This window comes from Gouania willdenowi, chromosome 13, assembly GCF_900634775.1.
Source record: "Gouania willdenowi chromosome 13, fGouWil2.1, whole genome shotgun sequence".
In the NCBI taxonomy this organism is placed as follows: Eukaryota; Metazoa; Chordata; class Actinopteri; order Blenniiformes; family Gobiesocidae; genus Gouania; species Gouania willdenowi.
The window spans coordinates 24,634,391-24,659,358 of record NC_041056.1 but is presented as its reverse complement, the minus strand read 5'-3'; the positions used below and the strand labels follow the sequence as shown (position 1 = coordinate 24,659,358).

The 24,968-nt window shown below is 38.2% G+C and overlaps 1 protein-coding gene across 1 annotated transcript in view; it reads left to right on the top strand.

Annotated features, from left to right (window-relative positions):
- LOC114474710 (calmodulin regulator protein PCP4-like) overlaps nucleotides 1-24,968 on the top strand; it is a 34,672-nt gene that overhangs the window by 4,422 nt on the left and 5,282 nt on the right. Inside the window, exon 2 of the mRNA XM_028465180.1 lies at nucleotides 21,030-21,081. Coding sequence (XP_028320981.1) covers nucleotides 21,030-21,081 — 52 coding nt within the window. The remainder of the gene's footprint in view (nucleotides 1-21,029; nucleotides 21,082-24,968) is intronic.

Sequence of the window (24,968 nt, the reverse complement as noted above, 5' to 3'; positions counted from 1 at the left end):
AGTGATGTAGTTCTTGTTGACCCAAAGCAGAAAACAGGAAAGGATGAAAATCATTTTTTCCAAGTGTTTCTCCCATTCATTTATTCTCAGAGGTTGATTGGTTTCCTCGTCCGTCCAAAAGTGCTCCGTCTGTTTCTTTCTCGTCATCAGTCTCGAATTGTCGGAGTAAAAGTGGTGCATGCACAGATTTCATCCAAATGGAGCTGATGTGTCTACATGCTCTATTAGCTTGAATGTCTATTGCATCATCTGCGTCCATTCAGCTAAGATCACCTATGCGTTTAAAAATGGGACTAAGCCATTAGGTTTTCTAAAGCTACATGTACAGTATGTTAGTCCGGGACCGTTGAAACATTTATGAAGATGTTGTTCCTGGAAATGAACAGAAATGCTAAATAGCTTGAGTAGAAATTTGAATAATGCCGCCTCGATTGGCTGCCAGCACATGAACAGAAGCACCAGCTTCGTTTGGAGATTTGGGGCCTTAATAAAAAAGCAAAGACTTAACAAATGTGGATGATTACATTTACATCACACACAGTTTTCGGGCTGTTCTGAATTAGCTCGGATTTACTTTGGGTCTGACTAAATACAAAAGTACCACGGACAGGAAACAGAAATGTGGTGGGAAAAAGCCATTTAATCCACTTTAAGCATTAGACTTTTCACTAAGTACTTTGACCAAAAATAACCCCAACTACAGATTATCACAGGTATACAGAAGAACTCAAATGCAACGCAGGAAGGAGTAGGAAGAAACTAAAATATCTAACAGATTGAATAAACGGGCCCCAAACAAAACAAGGAGGATAACTGAAATATTCCCCAATCAGATTTGTTTATTAAAGGAACACAGATTCCCCACTTAGCAATCAGAATCAGGAACTCTCAATAATTTCAATGAGCTTGAAAGTCTGTCTTCACAGGTTGACAATCTAGCAAGAGACTGAACTGAGGGAGTATACTGTATATAACCTCCTCCGACTAACTGGGCAGGCAGGAAAACATGCAAACAGGCAAAATCAAGGAACAGGGAGTGACTAAATAAGCAGACTCATGACACAGATGTAATAATGATGTCAACGCATTAATAGCCTGCATGAATCTGCCGTTTCACCATAGATTGATAGAGTTTAGAGGATTTAGGACTTGCTTAGTGAGCGCTCGTCTGCAACAGCTTTCTCTTTAACTTTGATCAAAAATATTTCGTCCTAACAAGGCACTGCTGTTGGTGTAGTTTTTGCGGTGCAAAGCAACTGTAATTTCATTTGACAACCAGGCAGTAATAATCTGCTGTGTGTTTTGAGGCAGCAATCCTTCATATTGAGTTTTTCTGCAGTAAAAGGCTGGGCTGACATGTTCATGTTCACACATCACCACCATCTTGCTCCTTAGATTGGATATTATTTGCTACTCAAGAGGCCAAACCGTGAGCTTTTGTTCGGATGTGGAACCAGAGTTTTAATGAATCTGTGCATATGCCCCTTGACAGAAACAAATGCATTTCTGCTGCGACTTGATGTATCGTATTAAACCAGACCTATAGCTATAGCGTGTATATTCAGTCACATCCATTACAGGGGGAGCAGGTGGCAAATTACTTTGCTCTCTTAAAGCTGGTTGTTGGAATTCTGTCTCTATTTGAGGATAAAAATCGGCATCGTTGCAAAAACAAAGGCTTAATAATAACTCCAGATTGGCAACGATAACTGGCCTGTCCCTATGTTCAGATGTTTTAGAGCTTGTTCTGTTGGATTAGGGACAGTTTAGGATTATATTTGCCATGTTGCAACCTGTTGGCAACATTTCCATGAGCCGACCAAACTGGCAGCTGAATGCTTGGTGAGACTGGAAAAATAGAGGTGATGGAGAAACAATTGATTAAATATAAACCCAAAATGTTGGACTGAAAAGGCAGTTGTGAAGTATCTACCATTAATCTGTAATGATTTATTGTCCTGTTGTTCTCGGTGATGCAATCGTCAGTGTTTACATCACATTTACATGTATAAAGATACAGTGGAAAGGGTATGATCTGCAGACATACTGTATAACAGGGGTGTCAAACTTATTTTAGTTCAGGGGCCAAATACGAAGCAGTTTGATCTCAAGTGGGCCACAGATTTTAGGCAGGATAATGAGTAATTTTCACATGATTGTGCCCTAGTTTGGAATTCTAAGTATACATAATGTACAAAATGTGTAAGAAACTGACAATATCCAAGCGATAAGTGATCAGTCCACACAGTGTATTCACTTTAAATTTCCTTGATTTTGTGACTGATTTCTATTAAATTAAGAGCAATATTGTGTAATAATTTAAGGAAAATTAAAGGCTATTGTAAGAATGTTTGGTTTTTTTCAACAGTTTAACATAAAAATTACTGCAATCGTGATTTAAGCACAGAGGAGTTTTTTCTGTCATTTTTGCTTTCTCCTGCGGGTGGAATTGGATGATCCAAAGGGCCGGATTTGGTCCTCGAGCCACGAGTTTGACACTGATGCTGTATATGATGAGCCACAGTGAGTCACAGTATACTGTATGAGATGTAATCATTACTGCTGATTACAAAGTGGCAGCTAATGATGCAGAAAGCGCAGCAAAGAGCCACAGAATTCCCACACAGCAAATAAGTTCATAAATGAGTTCCGGTACATATTAGAGCTTGACCGATTAATGAGCTGGACTATTGACCAAAATTAATTAATAAATCTGTGATAGCCCAATTATTCAGTGCAGGCTTTATTACACAGTCTGTTTGGTGAATAACTGACTGCATTTTATCTGATTTGCGTCAATTTTAAAATTATGTTTTGGAAAAACACATATTATTTTATGAAATCTTGTTTTGGCCTACAACAAACAAGTCAAAGAGTTTATTATCTGGCTTTTCCTACTTTTAATGTAGAAGTACTTTCTGTATGCGTGCATGTTTTTCAAAACTAAGTCACTATACTGACACATTGTAGCTACTGTATGTATTCAAAGAGGATTTTCATCAAAAGCTCTTGAAACATTTTCAAGGAATTAATTTAAATAATTTTATTTCCTCGGTATGTGTAATAACAGACTGTGGAATTAGTCTGTTATTAATCATTAGGCTGACTCCGTTGTGAGCTTAATCAACAAACACTCTATCAACCAACGCAACCTTTATCAACAGAGCGGAAGATATAAATGTCAGTTTACTCTTAGTGCAACATCATAAATCACTTGAAATGGTGCCGAATGTACAGTGAAGCAGTTGCACTATGAATCGTGTTGAAGTAAAAAGCATGCAAACTGTTTTATTAATGTGTGTTGCAGCTGTTGCCTGATTAATATGCAACCGTAAATTGACTGGCTATATGCACCCGGGCCTAATGGTTCCCTGTTCTAAAGCTTTATAGGCAACAAATACACAATGAACAGTGAATCAATAAAAGAAATGGACATTTTTATTGACCCTGTTGCTTAAAAGAGAATGTACTGTCTTTCTTTCATACAGTGCTGAGAGATAAGATGCCGTTAGTGCCCCCCCCGCCCCCATCCCATTAAAAAAAAAAAAAAAAACTTAAGAAATTACAATGAATTTAATGAATGTGTAAAAATTAAAATCAATGTTACGTGTCGTCACTGCAGTGAGAGAAAAAAAGACCCAAAGTCATCTTGACTCTATGACTCTGCCCCGCAGTAAAAGTAAATCACAAATGTTTTGTCAACCTCAGCACTTGTGCATCATGCGTTCATGCTGGTGTCTGTATTTCTACATTCACCCTTAAAGGCTGAGTGGGTGGAGAAGGGCTGAATTAGCAGAGTTGCATTACCACTGCAAGCCGCAAATTCATCTCCTACAAAATCATTGCAGCATCACCTTCTGCAGATGTGAGACTGACGGGCACTGCAGGGGTCTGTAGGACCATCAGTGGCAATACAGGACGGTGTTTTAATATAGCAATGCAGACAGCAGTGAAACGAAGAAAGAACTATTGAAATAGCCACGTAAATGAGCAAATAACTAAATATTAGGGCTGGGCAAAAAAAAATCAATTTAAGTGATGAATCGAATTTGTAGATAAAAACAATTTTTATTTTGCAAATTCGAATTTAAAAAAAATAAATAAATACATTTTAAAGGTCCTATATCATGCTATATTAAGACATTCCACAATTAACTACAGCCACATATGGTTAATATTTTGCATTTTGCAAAATAAAATACTAATTTATTAAGAAATATTACTTATTTTCTTTCAACTCGGAAGTTGAGACGCACGGTTTCTCGGAGCTCCGCCGTGTGAGTGCCTCCCATTTCATGACGTAGCCTACAGAGCCCCGGCAGCATGGGCAACAAGCATGCCCATGAAACTTTGTAAACAGTTCCAGAGAATGTATTTCAAATATAAAGACAAAGAAGTGAGTATGGCTAACATTTCACTAGAGGTTTATTTACGGCTGTGGCCTCTCCATCAGTGGGTTTTATTGTAGGGATCTCTCCAGTTTGAAGATGTAATTTACTGGAAAATCCACTTTGGAACTGGCTAAGGTTCACCAAGCAGTCTTCTGTAAAGTGACGGTCACAGACTAACGAATGCTTGATGGTGTGTCGCGTGCTCCCAGAGATAAATTCGAACCACTTCTGGCAAGTAGACTCTTCTTTAGGAAGTTTGAACAAATTCCAAGGACTTTCGCAGTCAAGCACGCATTTTCGGTTACCAGACATTATCTTTTGGTACAAAAACATCCAAACAGATGTTCTTCGGCCGCACACATGCCTCTAGCACCAGAGAGAATGGGCGTGTATGTTCACCATGGACAGGCGGCACCAGCAGCGGGCACTTCCTGTAGGGGGCGGTTCATAATTCTCGTGACGTCACTAGAATTTGAACGCCTCGTTTTTCAGAAGAGGGCAGAGAAACAGCTCAGAGAACAGGATTATTGAGGATTTCTCAGAGATGCAGGAAGGAAGCCCAATATTATTTGGAGGTGTTTTTGATAAGGAATTAACATTGTAACAAGGTTAAAAGCTCAAAAAAGTTGATTTGCATGATAGAGGAGCCTTTAAATATTAATTTTTATTTTTATTTATTTATTTTTTCCCACCACAGTTTTTTTGGACTTTTTTGCGTTCCGTCCTTGTGGGTTACCGTAGTGTGATGTGAGCCAGCCCACTCTTTGTTTACATTTGTTTACCCTTTGAGTGTGCCACAGACATGTTTATTTTTTTATTCGCACTATGCTGAGATGCTAAGGGAAGGGTTTATTATTTTTTAATTGTAATGTTATAAAATATGTAGTTATCTGATTTCTTAATCAGAAATTTTAAGCTACTGTGAAGGCGCTGTTGCACTTTTAAAGCTTGAAATTGTTGAATGACAGAGTCTCATGTACTTTTTATTTTGGGATTGTTCAATGCATTTTAACTCTTGAGGACAATCACAGCAATAAAGTTGCACTTTTGACAATATATCTGATGTCTGCAGTCATTTTTAAGTGCATTAAAAAAAAAATCGAAAATCGAATCGAATTTTTTTTTTTTCTTTTTTAGGCAAAATTGCCCAGCCCTACTAAATATCTTTTCCTGTACCACACATTGATGCCTTCCCCCTTTTGGGAGGTGCTGACAACCACAATCAGACACACACACACACATGTGTTTGAGAACAGCTGTTGAGGTTTCCGCAGCGGGCTGGTACATTGATGATCAGTGGAGCAGTTAGATATTAGGAACATTATGTTCAGGACATTCATTGTTTAAACCTGGGGATTTTAGAAAGAAAATTGAAATGTATATTTCTTGTATGAAAATTACAAATAAAGTATGTAATAAAATAAGAATTGATCTGACCTTTTTTTCTGGTCTCATGAGATTTCTTTTCAACATAAAATGGCCCTAATTTCTATTTATTAGCACATTTTCAGGACATCCAACCATGACTGATGAATTAAATAGTTGATACAGCACTTAAAGTCATTATCCACTTATTGACGTAACTGAAATCCAGAATTGATTCTGCACGCGTCCCTCAGTAGGTCCTGGGCTGTGTCATATTGATGTTGTTCTCTTTTCTGCTCATTACGAACTAAATGGAGCCGAACTCCTGCACGCCTCTGCAGAGAAGCTCATGGACACAAAAAGGAATTGCTTTTCTGAGTTACTACTGCATCTCTTTTGGGATTTAATGGTAATAGCTGTAGATGAGCCCCAGCAGCAGCAGCAGAGGGAGAGGGTTTCAAGCAGTTGGCAGTCGGAGTTGAAACATGGTCCTGCTTGACAAGAGGACATACATCACAGGCTGATGGTGAAAGTCTATCATCCAACGACTAAACACTTAATTAATTTGGGATTGACCTGCCTTTGGGAAGCCCAGTGGATCCATATTCTACTGTTTAGCAACTTCTGCAGAGAAGCAGTAAAACTCAGAGCTATATCAGACAATTAAATGAAATATAAAAATATACACTTTTCTTTTTTCTGTCTTACCAATGTTAAACTGTGCAAGATAACTAGTGAGCATGTCCATGTTTGGATACTTAAAGCAGGGCAACCCTGTTTAATATCTAACCATTAAAACAGGCTTCTCATGAACACATATCCTCATTGACATTCATAATAATTTTCAACACTAGTTGGAAAAATTATTTGTCTGAAAGCAGATGGCAGATTGTTGGAGCACTCAGTTTGCTGCTTCCTGTCAGTGTTTACTCCCCCCAAGAAACGTTTTATTATTATTTTATTTTCACACATATGTTTATTGAGATTTTCAATTTAAGGACAAAACATATAAAACACACACAAATACAAAAACACAAAAATAAAATAAAATAAAAACCCTGCCCTACCCTAAAACCCACCCTTCACTCAATTACAACAAAATTACTTTCTACAAATCAAAGTCTTTTACAAGGCGTAAAAAGGGCAACCAAATGTCTTTAATGTCATTTAAAGTTTGGCCATATAAGTCAGTTTCTCCAGCACCAAGTTACTGGACATTAGTGTAATCCACTGTTTCACTCCAGGTCTTTCTGTGTCCGTCCATTTCGTTTGCACCAGGCAAAAATTGACAAGTTTCTTGTTCTTTGTATTGCATTTGAAGCTATTTGTAAAAATGTGCAGTACACAGAGTTTACCATCAATGGGCATTTTGCATTCAATCAAATCCAAAACGGCCGTATACATTTGCTTCCAAAAGATGATTTGCAGTTCCTCACACTGCCACATACAATGATAAAGTGCTGCCTTTTCTTCACCACATTTGACACAGTCATCAGGAATATTAGGGTTGAAATGATGGAGTTTCACTGGTGTGATATAGGTTCTAAACAACCACTTGTGCTGAACTAATCGGAATCTTGTGTTGTTAGTTTGTTTTTGTGCGAGTAAACAGGAGTTATTCCACTCCTCTTCTGAAATGTCTTTTCCATATCAAATCTCCAGGCTTGTAAATGTGAAAACTCTCTTTTGAGGCTGCAATTAAAATATTATAACATTTGGAAAGCAAGCCCCTACTTTGATGATGGTTAACAGCCATCTTCTTTATAGTGGACAATGGGGGCAGAAACGTTTTATTTACTGATTCATTTGTATTTATATCCCACATGCTGATAAACCTTCATCAGTGCTTTCTGCTGTTACTTCTGGAGATCAGCGACTCTGCAGAGAACTTAATAAGTGGATGAAAAAATACAGTTTGCCCATATTTTCGTTCTGTTTCAATTGTTTGTGGCCTATTTTTTTTTTGCTTAAATCATTAATAGTGTCTGAGTGTGTCTGGGAACTCGGACAGAGCACGCTGCCAGGAGTAAAAAACAACAACCAAAAAACAAATAAACAGTGTCCTTTAATTATTTTTCCATTCCACTTATGCTTGATACGCATCCACCACATTTCTTTGATTCTCATTACTGAGCAATAATGGTAGAAATGTGTGTAGGTTCAAATCTACCCATCACGGAGAGGGTTTATTTATTTATTTATTTGTGGATAGTGCTGACACCATGGACTGATCCATCATACATCAAACACCGTAAAGTACTTTGATCCAGTGGGGTCTCATGGGACAGAAGATAGTCATCATTTCACATAATTAGGCTCTTAATTTGATCACCTTGCTCCTCTCAGCTCATTTGCGATGCTGCTCTCTTGCTGCCTGACCCACAAAAGCCGCATTTTCTGGGTCACCTGCGGATGTAGCGAGTGCTTGCGTGATTTCATGTAGTCCTCGTATTTTTAGCTTGAAGGAGCTTAGTTTTAATGGAAACAACAGGTTACCCTGACATTGCACTAGCTGCAGCTATCTCAGGCTTGAGGGCTCTGGCCTTTCATGACACTACGGCGAATAAAGCCAAAGCATACATAAAAGATCAGCAGAAACATGAAGTCTAACAAGCCAAGAGAACAACAAAAAACCTTTGGCTACTTGGCCCCTAATAATAAAACAACACACATTCAAAGTTCAGCACCACGGATAGCGACAACACCGTTCTGACACCCACTTTAACTGTTTGATCTAATGAGAGCACAGCAGGCGACTGTGTCAATTGCAATAATGTTATTAAAAAAAAATTGACACAGCGGCCCACATGTTCACATTAAAAAACAAAAAAATCAATATGAAATAATAGGGTTACTCAAAACTAAATGAATCATTTAAAAACTACTTTCAGCAACTCAGAGCTTCCCAGAAATAAGAACACTGCATAATTTAATCACACATTTCAGCCTTAATGAAAAAGCCAAAACTGACTCGTGATTAATAAAAGGGTCTTTGTGGCATTTTTCTCCACTGACTTTGACCCATTATTGGTTTTCATGTAAAACTATATTGGAAAAATTTAAAAATAAATGAAGTCTTAATTGCCTATCAATATGTAGAGAAAAATATCGAGATATGAATATTGGTCCATATCACCCATCAGGCCTAATGTAATCAAAGCAGTAATGTTTTATCTTGTAAATGATATTATTGTCTAAACTGTGGGAAATGAGGGGTTCAAACACTGCTTAAGGTTGGATTTTATTAACATGAGTGTGTTACCTCAGAAACTAATGGGAATCACTAGACTGATATAATGCCTTGTTATGTAGCATGTGTTGCTAATGCTAATGCTACACCACTTTAGTTAAACAAAGTAAAAAGACTGTGTGACTAAAATAACTTGAAGTTTTGCATGTCAGCATTTTTGTTTGATGTTAATTGTACTTGAAACCAGTTTGATAAATTGCTTACACAAATCTGAAGATTATTTTTTAAAGTACCCTGACTTAAATGATCTTTTATCTCTTTTTTTCCACTTAGGGTGATTATTTTAAGTAGGTGAATTGGTTTGTTTTATTGGTAAATAACTTGAAAATAGTCTAAATGATCTGAACAAATTTTTTTTGTTAATAAAACCGAGATTGTGATTTTACAAAGAAAAATCATGAAATGATTGTTTTCATATATCACACACCTCTTTAGCTGAGCTCATGAAACGACTTCATTTATTTACCGGCTTGCTGGTTAGTTATTTGCTCCTTTCATCACCACAGTTTCCTCCATACCGGTCTCCTGAGATTGACAACTCCCAGGCTAATGAAAGAAACAGAAAAAATGTAATCTCCCCAATTTCAAGGCTCATTAAGTTGGGTAACAGATGGGGAGTGTGAAGAATCAGTTTGAAGAAGGGTTGTGAACTTGTGATGTCTTCTTCCTAGTTCTATTTAGCTCATCGTCCATATTTTTTCTGGTGGAAATCACTGTATTAAGATCAAAACAAATGGTTTCTTATCCTGGAAGTTATTTATAGTGCTGGCTGGAATTTCTGGGACACTGTCTTGTAATAGAGCACATTATAAAAGCCAAGTTTATAACTGTAAAGCAAAATGTCTTTGATGCATTTACCGTAAATAAGGAGGAAACAAGTACGTCTTGTTACTTTGTAGTGTGATGCTGGTGGCTTGTTTTTTGCTCTCATTTTAACAATTATCCTACATAACCAAGACAGCAAATAAAGAAAAACACTCACATTTGATTGGTTTAAAGTGAGAGCAAGCAAGTTTGGGTTATCATTTCTAACATCCTCTTTGCCTATTATAAATCTAGTAATATCTGCTAACACGTCAATGTATTTTTCACTGCTGTTATATTTGACAAGCAAAGAAGGAGATGATCTCAACTTGATGATTGGTGCTTTGTTTACCAATGTAAAAATAAAGCTCCAGTAGGTAAATCTGCTGGGAAAGTAAAGTCTTATCGAAATGATTCCAGATTCTACCTATTGAGCAATTTTTTGCAAGGTGTTTTAATAAGGCCTTGGACTGTATGTGTGTGCCTGTAATTTCCCATTACTTTGTGCTAGATGTTAAACTTTATTTTTAATTTAGATAGGCTATATGTGTGACAATGTGTTTTGTTAAGGGTCCCATATTATGCTATTTTTCACCGATCTCCAAAAACATAGTATTTGAGGTTTATTTTCCCAAACTCGCCTGTTTTCCAGAGTTTTAGCCTCTGAAAAGTCACTTTCTGAGCAACTCTACACCAACAGGCTGATTTGCGGCCTACTTATGCATATTCATGAGTGGGCGTGTCTATAGACGGGACACTGATTTCCTCCTCCCCGCCAGAGGACGGCCCGCCCTCCTCACACCCACTCCGTAGCTGAGCTCATGCTGCTTTATAAATATGAGACAGTGAGTGGGGGCGGGGCGTTCACCGATACATACATGGACTGTAGAAAATACATACATAGCACTGTGCAAAAGACGCTGAAATTCTCACCTTTGTGGGCGTGTATGTTTACATGTCAATCACAGTAGAGAGCTTCCTGGAGGTGTGGCTTCTCCAGCTCAGTGCCGCTTCAAATTTGCCATCAAAGTGGGAACGCGTCACCAAATTGGAGCGAGGTGTTTGGGCTCACCCTGCAGTAAGAAAGGAGCAAATCACCCTCTAACTAATGATTTAGGGAATCAATGAAAAAAACACTTTGGGCATGTGTATGAAGCCTATATAGCACTTTTATGATGTTTAAAGCACAGAAAAGTTGATTTAGCATAACATGGGCCATTTAATGTCACTCCTCTGCGTCTCAAACAGCATGCTTTTACTTAACAATAAAAATAAAAAAAATAGATTCTTTGTAAATAATGTGCAGGTTGACAGCGTGATGCTAGGGGAATTTTTTTAATGGTTTCTAGTTGGACAAACTGAACACATTATATTTTCCATATATGCTTTGCATTGGCAGAAAACACGACAAAACTGAATAGATTAAAACATTTCGTGGTGAATAACAACATCAACCCCACTATCGTCCTCTACACACACTGGCTGCCTAACAAACCACAATCCCAAAAATCTGCAGTGTGGAGTTATTGACCCAGCACTGATTTGGAAATGCTTCAGTATGCCCTGCGGCCTATTTGACATTATGGTTTATGCAACTGCCAATGGAAATCACACACACACACACACACACACACACGCACACACACACACACACACACATGCACGCATGCACGCACGCACTAATGAGCACACACAGACACCCACTGAGATGACTGATAACAGAGGAGGAGAAAGCTGCTACATTTTGGGAAATTTGGTACATATTCTTTTTCAAAGAGCAACGTTATGATTAATTTACACTTACACATACAGTAAACACAAATCAGTACAAACAATACCATACCTAAAATATGTTAATTATTCAATTGAAAGTGGAGATTTATGACAAATGGTGACACAGCAACATACTAGCACTGCATGGTACTTGTTTACAGTAATAGGAGACTTTCTCTTGATTTTTAATGAAAAAAATGCTAATTGATTATTATTCAAAAGACGATTAAAACCAATGGGATTAATCAGAAGTATAATTCAGTTGGTTAGGTTGGTCGAAGTAGGTTTAGTGCAGTGGTTCACAAACTGGGGTAAGTGTATCCCTGGGGTACACATCTCAGGAGGTACACAGAAACATTTGCCAGTTTATTTTTTAACATTATATTTTCTTAGTTACATGCAAACAGCCTTTTTTCTAATCCATCAATAATAATTTTTGGCACAAGTCTTTAGAAATCACCAAAAGGTGAAGTTAAAAGACACATTTAAGACTGCAGACACAAATAAATAATGTATAGCATGAGCTAAGGGGTACTTGTGATAAGAAATAAAGGCTAAGGCGTACATGGGGCAATAAAGTTTGAGAAGCACTGTGTTATGGCAATTATATTTGCCGCGACAACTGATTTAGTTGCTTCTATCTTATCACCACTGTTGAAGAAAAGAGTCTCTCTCGACTAAATGCCCCGGTTTATTTACCTTTGGGTAAATAATAAACTATTTATTATTATTTTGAATGCCTTCACCCTCAGGACTTTATGTTATGAGGCAGTGGAAAAGGGCGCATAGAGAAAAGCCCAAGGTACTCCAGGAAGCAAACAAGGCTAGAAAATATTATGTAAAGAAAGTTACTCTGACTATAAACAATAATATGGCTGACAAAGGCAGTGGGTGAGCTGAGACTGCACTGAACAGGGCAGGGAAAAAACAGCTGAACCAGCACGCACATTGAAAGCAAATAAAAGGAAGTAATATGTAAGGAGTATACTGTCCAACATTTGCATCAATCATCCCGGTCGTTCACCTATAAAGCCAAAAAAAAAAGGGATCCACGACCCGGGATGTCACATATAGGCTCTAGTGTAAGATTTGTGTTTTCTTTTCTATAAGAGGTTTAAACATGTTCGCTGATGATGTACTAGAAAACTTTGTCCTGAAACATCTTCCATTTGCAAGGATTGGCAGTTTAAATACTTTATCATCATGGACATTGTTGTTCTGTTTTTATGCAAGACGCTTCATTCAAACATCTCTGTGTAAAATTCACCGTATCAGTGAAAAGACATTAAAAGGATTTAACCAAAACCAAAACACTAACCCTTAACCCTCCACCAGTCTGATTAGTGTGGAGAAACAACTATTCTATTTCATAACATTCATTTTGATGTCTCACTATGGGATATACGCCTCTGTGTCCTATCCCAGAAACCCTTTCTCGTAAAGCCAACCTGATTGGATGATGAAATGTATTAATCCGGAACAGGTAATCCCTCCAACTATAAGTAGAGTAGGTGGAGAAAATAGAGCTCCTCTGCAGCAGGAGCTCGGTGTCTCATTCCTCAGCTGCGAGGCGATGGAGAGCCTGGGTCTCCTCTGCTTGCCTTCAGTAGAGCCACTCTTCGCGGCACACTCCATCTCCAGCCAGCCCTGACTGAGAAGGTTTACAAAGCGGCGCCGCTTTCGACCGGAGCACTCAAAATCCCCTAGGGAGGAATGGACATTTTCAATGGAGGCTCGGCTGTTGCCCCTCTAAAAGCGCCCAAACGCACGTACACACACACACACACACACACACATTTGACCATATCATGAGGACGCACGGGGGATGTCGATCGCACCTGAGTATGTGGGGCTCTGCACCACTTGCGTGCCCTGCTTTTCCTGACATAAGGGGTGCCTATGGGTATCATTGCGTCCAGAGAGGTGGTCACCACGGACGTCAGCCTGACGGGCTGGGGCGTGGTGCATGGGGGGCGATCTATGAGGGGTAGCTGGGATGTGTGAAAAACCTCCAGCGCCCAGAGCTCTCAGCTGTGTTTTCTTTTGCTGAGGCGTTTCCTTCCGTTCCTCACGGGCCACCACGTCGTGTTGAGGACAGACAATACAACCACGATAGCGTAGATCAACGGATGGGAGGATTACGCTGCCGTCAGTTGCACCTGCTAGCACGCAGGCTGATCCTGGGGGGTTGTGGTTGCCTCCTCTCGTTGAGGGCGACGCACATCCCAGGGGCCCTTAATGTTACGTGGGGTGGATGCTCCACTAGGAGGAACAGATATGGGCCCGTTACGCACAGGCCGAGATGGACCTGTTTGCCTCAAAAGAAAACATGCATGCTATCGCTGCCTGTCATGTGGGTTTTGAGGATGAAATGGCAAGTCAGCATCTGCTGATTGTTTGTTTTATGAAAGGAGCACCAGGCTCCTCCATGTGTCCAGGCTGCTGGTGCCGCCGTGGGACTTGGTTGTGGTTCTGGAGGGTCTTAAGCGCCCTTCTTTTGAACCAATGGGACGTGCAAACTTGAAGTTTGTGTCCCTGAAGGCGGAGTTGCTACTGGCTTTAGCATCAGCTAAGCATGTCAGTGACATCCATGCAGTGTCAGTGCACTCATCGTGTGTTCAGTTCAATCGTGGCAATGCGAGGATGATATTCAGGCCCAATCCAGCTGGCTTTGTGCCGAAGGTGTTGGGCTCATCTTCTCCAATTGACCTCACGGCTTTCCTTGCCTCACAGGTGAGCAGGGACCTCATCAGTTGTGTCCTGTATGCGCTGTGCGTGCGTATGTGGATATGACTGCGAGTTTCACGGTAAGCGATCAGCTCTTCGTCCCTTGGGCTCCGCCCCATAAGGGGAAGCCTGTTACTAAGCGACGCCTGTCACACTGGGTAGTGGAGGCGATTATTTTGGCTTATACGAGTCAGAGTCTGCAGCCGCCTGAGGGCTTGCGTGTTCATTCGACTCAGGGTTTAGCTACTTTCTGGGCCTTGTTCAGGAGAGTGTCTGTTCAGGATATTTGTGCGGTGGTGAGTTGGTCCTCGCCCCTCACTTTTGTCCGGTTTTACCATCTGGATGTCTACGCTCTGTGTGTGGCACGGGCGGTTCTCCTTTCCTGATCGGTATGGTGCTGCCCGGTATGGTGCTGGTGTAGCATGCGATAAGCTGGTGTAGCATGCGATAAGCTTGTCTGCAATACGGGAGCTACAATATCCCATAGTGAGACATTGAAACGAATGTTATGAAATAGATATTCTGGTTATTTACATAGCCCTGGCTCTATGAGTAATATGAGTGGGATGTCTCACAAAGACAACCCTTCTCACTGCCTGAGTGAGAAGAGGTTTGCTTATTGAATGCCAATGTATTCTCTGGCCACTCTATTTACAGTAGGTGGGACAACCTGTCACGGATTAATACATTTCATCAGCCAATCAGGTTGGCTTTATGAAAAAGGGCTTCTGTGTTATGACTGGGAGGCGTATATCCCATAGTGAGACATCTTACTCATATTACTCATAGAACCGGGGTTATGCAAATAACCTAATGTTCCTATTGGTGCTTTCTGCTTGGTATATAAAGTGTTGGTCGCCTCAATTTAAAGAAAGTTACAGTTGCCATCTGTAAATAGGCCTAAAGTCCAACTAATGTTTCATAATGTAGGCTTACCATATGCCAAATTTGACCAAAAATAATAGTAATAAAAAAAGAATCCAATGGGAATCAAATGAGTCTTTCTAACAGTCTGGGCTCATTACATCAAGGAAGGCGACGTCTCCCTGCCTATCGCCAAAATAGGGCCCACAAAAGGGTCAACAAAGCTAATATATTCAGGGTATAAATGTGCTGAAATGGGGTAAAAAAAAACCAATACAAAAGAAAGTGGTTTTTCATGCTTCTCAGTGACAATCTCCTCTATGTCCCACCAATTATTGCTAAGAATGGGAGATAAAACATATTTACATTCGTCAGATGTGCAATGTGCTTACACTGTATGCTTCTGGATTTTCTGTTATTCTGCTTGAATCACCCTGTGTGTCAGCGGCTGTGTGCGCATCTGTGTGTATGTATGTTTGTCTGGCTCCTATAGTAATTCAAAGCCTGCAGGCACACATTCGGATGTAGCCACTATAGATATTAATGCAGTTAGCTCCTGTTGTAAAATGCACACATGTGTGGTTTCCTTCAAGGAAAACAACAGCACACACACTTAAAGTAACTAATTGGCATCTCTTTTGCATCTCCTTTGACTCTCAGTCTTCCTTTTTAACATCAGTTCATTTGCTTTTTTTTTTTTTTTTTAACTTGTATTCATTCTACAGGTAACACTGATTAGTGAAAAAAGACTGACTCTGCAGACTTAAATGAGCCAGCGTTTCCTTTCAGTAACCACACTTGTCCATAAAGATTTCTCCCCTCTCTCACTTGCCCTCGGGAGTATTTTACTTTCTCATCACCTCGGTACCGAGTTAAACCACCAAGCCATAAACACAATGACCTCAAACTTTGTCTTGAATTTTTTGTGAGTGGTTAAGCCCCATTAAACCTGTAATGAATACAGTATATTGTCAGTGTTGGCAGAGTAGTGCTTGGTTACACTAATGTTGAGTCTATTGGGTCAATTAAATATTTTTTTAAAGTCCCACTGTCCAGAGGTGTAAAGAGTACTGATATATCCTATACTCAAGTGGAAGTAGTGTTACTTCATAGTTAATTTCACCCCCCACGTTTCATTTTGGTAATAAATCTTGCCACGTTTCCCTTGCAACAGTAAACATCTCATTTATAAACTTAAAAAGGAAGAGATCAAATCTTGCACAATTAAAACTTAACTTACTTTCAAAAGCATCTTTCTATATAAAATAAAAGGTTTGTCAAAATGTACAATTATTTTTTATTATATCGGCTACGATGTGATGCATTTGATTGTTATTCGGTCATTTCATTTTTTTTGTAGCTTCACAATGTCCGTTGATCATTTTAATACAACAACAAAAAAAATATAATACTCAGTTGCGGTTGGATGCAGAAATGTAACAAATTACTTTACTTCTTTTAAAACGTACTTAAGTACAAGTCAAATGACTGATTTAGAAATATACTCAAAAAGTACAAGTATCCATAAAAGCAACTCAATTACAGTAACATGAGTACTTGTAATCCATTACTTTCACCTCTGTCAATGTCAACGTTTTTTAATGTTGCCTCAAATTAAACTAAAAGCCCTCAATCATGCTTTCACTGAGAGTCTTTAATTAATATGTTTATCTTAACATTACATTTTGTAGTTTAATTAAATATTTCTTGTATTTTCAAGCCGGCACTTGAAGAATGACTATGTATGGGATTATTTTTATTTATTAACGTATTAATTAATTCATGTATTTATTGATTTATTGATTAATTTATTTCATAATTAATTCATTTATGTATTTGACAGGGACATTGCACAATAAATGTATTGCACAGACCAAGGATAGCTTTTCATCTGTAGTCTCGAGGCAGCAGATAACAGTGTGCAGACAGTTCATCGAATGGCCCATAAACATTTTAAAATACAGCAAAAAAAATAAAAAGTCAAACACCAACAGCCAATCAGCCAAATAATTCCTGTCGTGGATTGTGATGCTTGACAGGAATCCAGCATTCAAATCTGAGTGACTTTTGATGATAAATGAGTGTCTTTTTAGCGCTTATAAATAAAAAAAAATAATAATAAAATGAAAAAAGCAATAAATCTACAAACTTTTTCAGGGGATATAAATCATTATTCTGGATTTGACACAAAACCAATCATCTCAACAGATACTTTTTAAATGATCACTTGATAATTGTACTAGTTCCGTTTGTAGACTGTGCACGTAAAACCAACTTTAGGGACAACAGCTCCAATGCAGTTACCAATTATTTTCATAATTATAACAAAGTGTTTCTAGAAAGAAACTGAAGGAACTTAATAATTATACTGTCCTCTGCTTAGTAAGAGTTAGGGCAGGAATAAAGTGGTGTTACTTTCTCACCTCCATATGAAGCACTTTGAAATGATTTAAGACTCTGTATCACTTCAGGTTTGTCATGACAAACGCACAAAAAAGAGAAGGGACATCGTTGTGACAGGTTACCTGCAGTGATTAATGCACATACTGTATCCTACACTGTTTAATTAAAGCAGAACCGTATCAAAGACTTGGCTTAAATTAGAAAGTTCATCCCAAAAGGAGTGAATGTGTTGTGCTCTGAGTGAGTGATGATGCTTTTCACTCTCTCCCCAGCATCAAAGCACAGCACACGCTGTTTGAACTTTATTGAAAACATTGTATTAATAATGCAGAGTGAGCGAGGCTTGGATAGGAGGAAACACAACACTACGCCGTCTTGACTCTTCAGCGAAACCCTTGTGACACATGACCAAATGAGAAACTTTTCAACCCGTGGGCTAATCATTTGTAGTGAAAGTAGCATTCGTTGGCCCCCTTTGCTGGGCCCAATGAGTTTATCCGAGCCTGTATGCCCGTAAACGTGATACATTCTCCAGGTCACATGACCTGGCCAAAGACGGTCCGTCTCTCCGAACTTACACGGGCGGAGTATTGATACTGTCAAGCGCTGTATAATGGCCTGTGGAATCATTTAAAATAACTCATATGGGTCAACTCTTTAGGTCACAAAGTCCGCGGTGTACCTTTAACGTACCAGAAAAATAAGCTTGTAAATTAACACTTGCTTTACCCACTGCCTTTTTTGGACTCTGAGCACTTTATGTTGTTATGTTTATGTTGTAGTGTCACACATACATGTTCAGACTCACTACTAATACTTCTAATAGAGTCACCCCTCTATTAGAAGCTACTATTGGCTTAGCAACATGTTGACACATGGACTAGTAGATCTGGGTACTGATTATAAAAGTTCATTCAGTGAAAAAGCAGCAATTTCATTCATTTTGAATATTTTTTTTTGAATATCAATATCCAAAAAAATAATGTGAATTATAATGCTGTGTCAGCAAAAAAGAAAGTGTTTACATTTTTGTTTGTTTTCTCCCTCTGCAAAGTAGATGAAGCAGTCAGACAGTTGATTCAGGTTATTTATCTTCACATTGCCAATAGTTGTAAAGTACATCTGAACTGCTCAGAATGGGTATTGATCCCACTCTCCTCACCTCATCCCTTGCTTCTCACTACATAGTGGTACGCTGTCACACCGTCCAGCCTGGGGGACACATGCAAGCTCATCCTGAGAAAGAATCTGACAGTGTGCATAAGCAGCACTATTTAAGTGGAAGTGAAAGTGGAAGTTTTTAATGAAAAAAAAAAAAGCACCAATATGAGCCAATGAAGCATCCCTCCACTGTTTGTTGATTCAAATGAAAATACCCCTGTAATCACATACTGTATCAGCAACTTTATTTAATTGTACTTTACTCGTTGATTTGTGGGAAGTTCCACTGGAGTTTTCAGGTGCCTGCATTTGTGAAATGTACCTATATCTTCAATATTTGTATTGTATTATTATTGTATTAAAGTTGTTCCCTGAATGGACACTGGTGGTAGCTTTAAAGATAAATGGGCCACCGAGGGGGGTCCCGTAGCACAGGGAGAGCCAGCACTGAATTAATTAGCATGTGTTGATATGGATGAGTATCAAACCGGAGGATCATTTGATGCTATCCGGTTTATATCTGCTCTAATCCACAGCTCTTGGGTGACTGCATTTCATTTCACACATTAAAGGCTAAAATAATTTAAATACAAAGTAAGAACAGAACCTCCCCGTATATTAGCATTCCAGCACGTTTCAATACCTTTAGACTTAGGCATGCTCTTTATTTTTGGTAATGTAACCTGAATGCATGTTGTTTAAGACCATTCAAGAGCAAACAATCCAACATTGACTTCCCTGTTATCATCCTTAAATGGTGAACATGTCTACTAAAGTAAAGTAATGGGACTTCCTTGACGAATGTAAAAACTAGACTGTAAAAACTAGAAATACAACAAAAACTAAACAATTTTAGTTGCCTTTGATGAGATGTGCTGGGTGTGATGTTTGATGCCTGAATCCAATACCAAGTCATATCAAACTGAATTTAAAAAGTAAATTGTGAATTATGAAACCCTCTAGATCAGGGGTTCTCAATGGGTCTCACCCGAGACCCACATTTTGCCACGGGTCATTAAATTGTGACCCACTATTATTTTAGGATTCAACCAACCAAATTTAGTTTGTTTAAAATAACTGTTGAGAACACACATATGTACTGTAATCTTTTATTTAAATATAAATCTATACATTTTTCTGTGCAACGTACATTTCACAGCATGCCTGTCAAAAGAAAATTCCAACACGAGAGACATTTGGTACATATTTACTTTTGACCAGCTGTCCACAATCCATTTTTTGGTCTCTAAATAGCGAATCAAGTTAAATTAAAGCAGCAACATAGACAAAAAAGGCTGAGGAACTAACACAATAAACCAACCCCTCAAAAAAAAAAAAAAAAAAAAAAAAAACACTTGATAAACTACTACTATTAAACTATTTTCATGTTACAGATGTGAAGCATGGCAGTAAATAAGGATCAGACAGAATACCTTAAGAATCTTCCTGATGTGCAATAGCCACCTTTGAGGTTTAAATCAAAGTCAATTTAATTACTAAGACGACAAAGAAGAAATTGCAGTTCGTCAAAATTACTGACACACGTGTGTGTGCATGTGTGTGTGTGTTTGTGAGCATTGAGTAATCCTCTCTTCAGGTGTTATTGCACATTAGCTTTAGTGTTTAAAGTGTGCTGTTTTTGAAGAGTGTCTAGGTTTTGAGCTGCTGTTTGGGTTTCTTCTGTTCTGCTCTGCTCTTTAATTGTTAAACTTCTAGCATTATTGACTGTCCTTGATGCTAACAGCAGCCATGACTAAATAATAATCAGTGTTCCACCTCACCTGTCACCCACTTGATCGTTATCAGAGTTTCTGCAGAGATGACAATAAGATGGCCTCTGTTCTATAGATTGTACGAGCTGTGTAGTAGCTTTGGACTAGTTCTAGTTCTGAAATGAGCACAAACTAACACACAGACTGTAGTGCACATTAACACAGCATCACTTTGCTACTGCATCTTAGTTAGCAACACATTGAGTTATAATATGTCACTCCTGGTCTAGCAGGAAGTTGCTTTAGGGCCTTTTTTATTGGCAGAGAATCTTCACCCTGCAGGTCTCCTTGCCTCAGTCCAAGTGCTCAAACTCTAAGAACTGGTTGAAAAGTATCCAAGGAGCCTGGGAGAGAGCACACTAGCTTTGCCTCAAGTTAATGTCAAAAGAATCATGAGGACCAGGCTTCATTAGTGAAGGGTACAAAACCATGGCATGTTGTGAGCTCATTTAGATTTGATGACATCAGGGAATAAATATGGCGGACTAACGCTTCTATATTGTGGGTTTTGCTCCACAGAGACAAGGATCCGGAGCCGCTGCTGGCAACAACAAAACCTCTGGAGGTCAAGGTAAGATACACAATCATACTATAATATCTGTGTGAATATTTTCCTTAAGTTCAGCCATTTCTCCACTACTGAGTTGTGCACTTCAAAAAAGATCCTCCATTTGATCAGCTTACAGTGAGAGATTGAAGATGTGACAAGATGAGAGAGAAAGGGAGAGAGGATGTAGTCAACCGTACTTGACAGTTCTTATGTGTAAGATAAGCTTTAAGAGACGCATGTCACATGCCTGACGGTGATACGAGCTGAAGGTTGCACATGTCAACATCCAACCTGGCCTCAAGGCTTTCTGTCATATCCGCTCAAAGTCCTCCTGGAGGTCGTGCCATCAGATCATTGACTGGGCATGGTTTAAGTCATTTGGTACTGTTCATCCAAACATCTGTGGCTTGGAGTAACTATGACTCCATGTGCAGATTATATTATTTTTTAACTGCTTACTAAGTGTACTGCTATTTTACATTAAATTAAGGTACTTGCCCCCAAAATGTGTATAATACACCTGGATACATCAACTATAGTTTGATGTCTAAATAGACCAAGAAGCCAGGAGAACTGTCCAATCATTTTCAACAAGGAATCATAAACCATTCAGTTTAAGTGTCATTAAAAGTATTAGATCTATATTTGTATTCATTTCAAATCAATCAAACTTTATTTACTGCACTTTTCATAGCTAAAATATAAACCAAGTGCTTTACAGCATTAAAACTTACAATGAATAAAAAGTATCCCACACAAACAGTCCACAAGAAACCCCAACAAACATCAAACAAACCCACACACGCCACAGAACCATAGAATTAAGGTAAAGACAATGGCACCTGATACCTGGCTGGTAAGGAGGATCTTGGCATTGGATGTAATTTGTGTTCTGTGGTACATGATCTGTGTTATCTCTTTCACGAGTGTCTTCTGGCGTACACTTATATTATCTTTTTTCTACCTAAAAAAGGAATATTGGGGGGGGTTATAGCAAATATAATATCTATACCTATACCTATAATCTTTACCTAAAGAAAAACTGTTTTTAATTGAGTAGGAAACTAATTTTTTTTTTTTACTGCTACTTGTTCAAACTACAGTAGCTCAAAAATGATTCCACCTCCATAACATTCTTTACTACTTCTTTGCTGTTACAAACATGAAGTGTGGCAGTAATGTTAAAGGTTCATAACTACCAAATACCTGGTGATTCACTTTAAAAGCATGTGTAAAGCCAAAGATCCCCCTTGACACCAAAACAAGTTGCACCCGGGTTCAATTCCCTACTTCCTTGTGTGTATTTGGATTCCACACTTCTGTCCTGTTCTGCATTAACACCCTAACTCGCTTTGCTGATGCTTGGTCTTCTTGCACCCAACGGTGAATTGACCTTAAGCTTCTGTCAATGCAGATGTCTGATGGTTTCCTGAGCAGAGACTAACTCCACTGTATCTTTCAATTCCTGTGGGAAATAAAGACTGTCTCCATGCATTATAAATCATTTTTACTGTTAAGCTTTCTGTCATTGAACCTATCACAGGAAAGCAAATAAAGGCTCCAATGAGAAAACTAATATCCTCCAAGCTTTCACCTCCTCTAAATCTTGACAGTGAATTGATGGCTCATTCTGACTCAGCACCACATCAATATTCAGGTATAGCACAAGTAAACTCAGCAAGTTTAGGTGTATAATATGCTGATTTATATACTCTATTTAGGTAATCAGTGAACCATAATTGGAAAAAATACATTCTCAGCACAAATTGAACATGCTTGTGTATGCGCTTTAGTAGAATATAAAATGGAATTACAAATGACACATGAATAAATATATTGTAAAATAGCACAAGTGTGACCAGAGAAGTATTCACATCGTTTTACATGAAGAAAATTATGACAACAGATGGCGTGACGTGTATAAGGGGCCAAAGTATTTGCACACATTTTATTGAAATGACTAAATAAGTGTACCAATTGAAACAGACCAGTAAATGAGAACAAAAATGACAAAACCACTTGTAAAAGACCAGTAACTTTAGGCTCGTTTAGGTTTGGCTCATATCATATTATCCCTATACAATCATTAAATTAGATATACAAATTTAAATTAAGTTTTATATTATTTATATTTTTTTTGTCAAAAGAAGTGTGCTGCCTCAAACATGAAGAAGGCAATACAAATACAACAGTATTTCAATATTAAATTTATCATTTTTTCATTTTGATGATCTCAGTGAAAACATGCATCATTAACTTTGGAAGTGTTATTTTGACATCGGTTTCCCTTCCTGTTCAAAAACTACCGGTAATCTGCCGTGCCAGACATTAAACATGGTTGTTGCAATACCTTCTTAAACCAACAATGTCATGCATAATAAACGACACTGAATATCTAAAAGCAATTTCAGCTTATCTGTAAATGCTGGTGTGCGCCTACATTTTTACTCACACAGTAAATTGAGAGTAAAGAAAAAGGACTGGAGTGCACACACACACACACACACACAAACACTACACTTACCTTTTCATGTCTGACCTTGAAAATTAATTTGAATACTGTGAAAAATGCTTTCCCAGCATGTTTGAAGTCTTTTTTATGTATTTAATACAGAAATGTGAAGATGGAGAGAGGGAACAATGGGGGAGTAACTCTCTCGCCCACTCTATATATGCCAGCAACAGTCGAGTAAAGTCTTTAGAGACGACCTTGCAGAGGTTCAAGGACAGACGCAAACAGATACTGTATATCCATATTCAGGGCAACAGATTTCCAGCCAGGAGGCTTTATGCTCTATTATTGGATTAGATTGTAGAATTAGTTCTTTTTTTACACTTTTCTGAGCACTGTTTTCAACATGTAGAAAACAGCACGAGCAGCTTTACGTTATGCTAATGGACAGGAAATAAGTGTTCAGACTACATCAAAAACACTGTCTGTCAAGCTTCCACAATAAATATTTTAATAGTTTAGTCAAGGCAACTGGACTTAAAGATGCTTCACTTCTTATTAAGCGACTTCTTCAGACTCCCAACTAGTCCCAATCAGGGTTGGGGTCAGTTATATTTGTAATCACATATATGATCATTAATTACATTTATGGTGTAATTACGGATGAATAGGAGCGTAAGTGCTTGCCTTTGCCTTTTGGTGGACTGGCGCTGTCCATTTTGTACTCACTTCCTACCGCCTGTTGTCAGTGAGTCAGATAATGGAATAATAAACCTGCCTTCCTTTGATTTGTTTAAGAAGAAAAAAAAAAAAGATTTAATGAATTACATTAAGCACATTGAGCAGATCTTTCTAATTAAAAATAACAACTGATTCTGATCAACACATCCTTTTGCACCACTTTGGCCTACTGTAAATGTGCCGCTCTGAAACTGTTTAACGTTACCCAAAGTAATAGTAATCACATCCTGATCTACTCAAGGCTTTCATCAATTAACAACATTTGTCAGTACAATATATCTATTACTGTAAAAAGAATTAAAAAAAAAAACAACTTGTTCTTAAGTGATACAAACTTAAACTTTATTACTTTTTACTGCAGTCACCAATATGGTCTTTAGTCCTTTTTTTTTTACTTTGGATGGATGAAATGCAGATGTCCTCTATTGGTGCCATATGCTACAATATTTATTGACGTTATGAATTCAAGTACAACACAGAGCGCTGCTCCAGCTGATGCTCCAACTTTAAATCGTAACATTAGAACAAATCACACTAGCAGCAATTTAAAATTTGCACATGATGATAAGTAACTATTCATTTTCAGGTCAACATGGCAATCTATAAACCAAAACAACCTCCATTCTCAATTCAAATAGAACTCTTCCTGTAGGGTGTATATGATTTTATTTTTTTTTTTCAAAAACATTTATAGCAGAAAACATGCTTTCTTTTA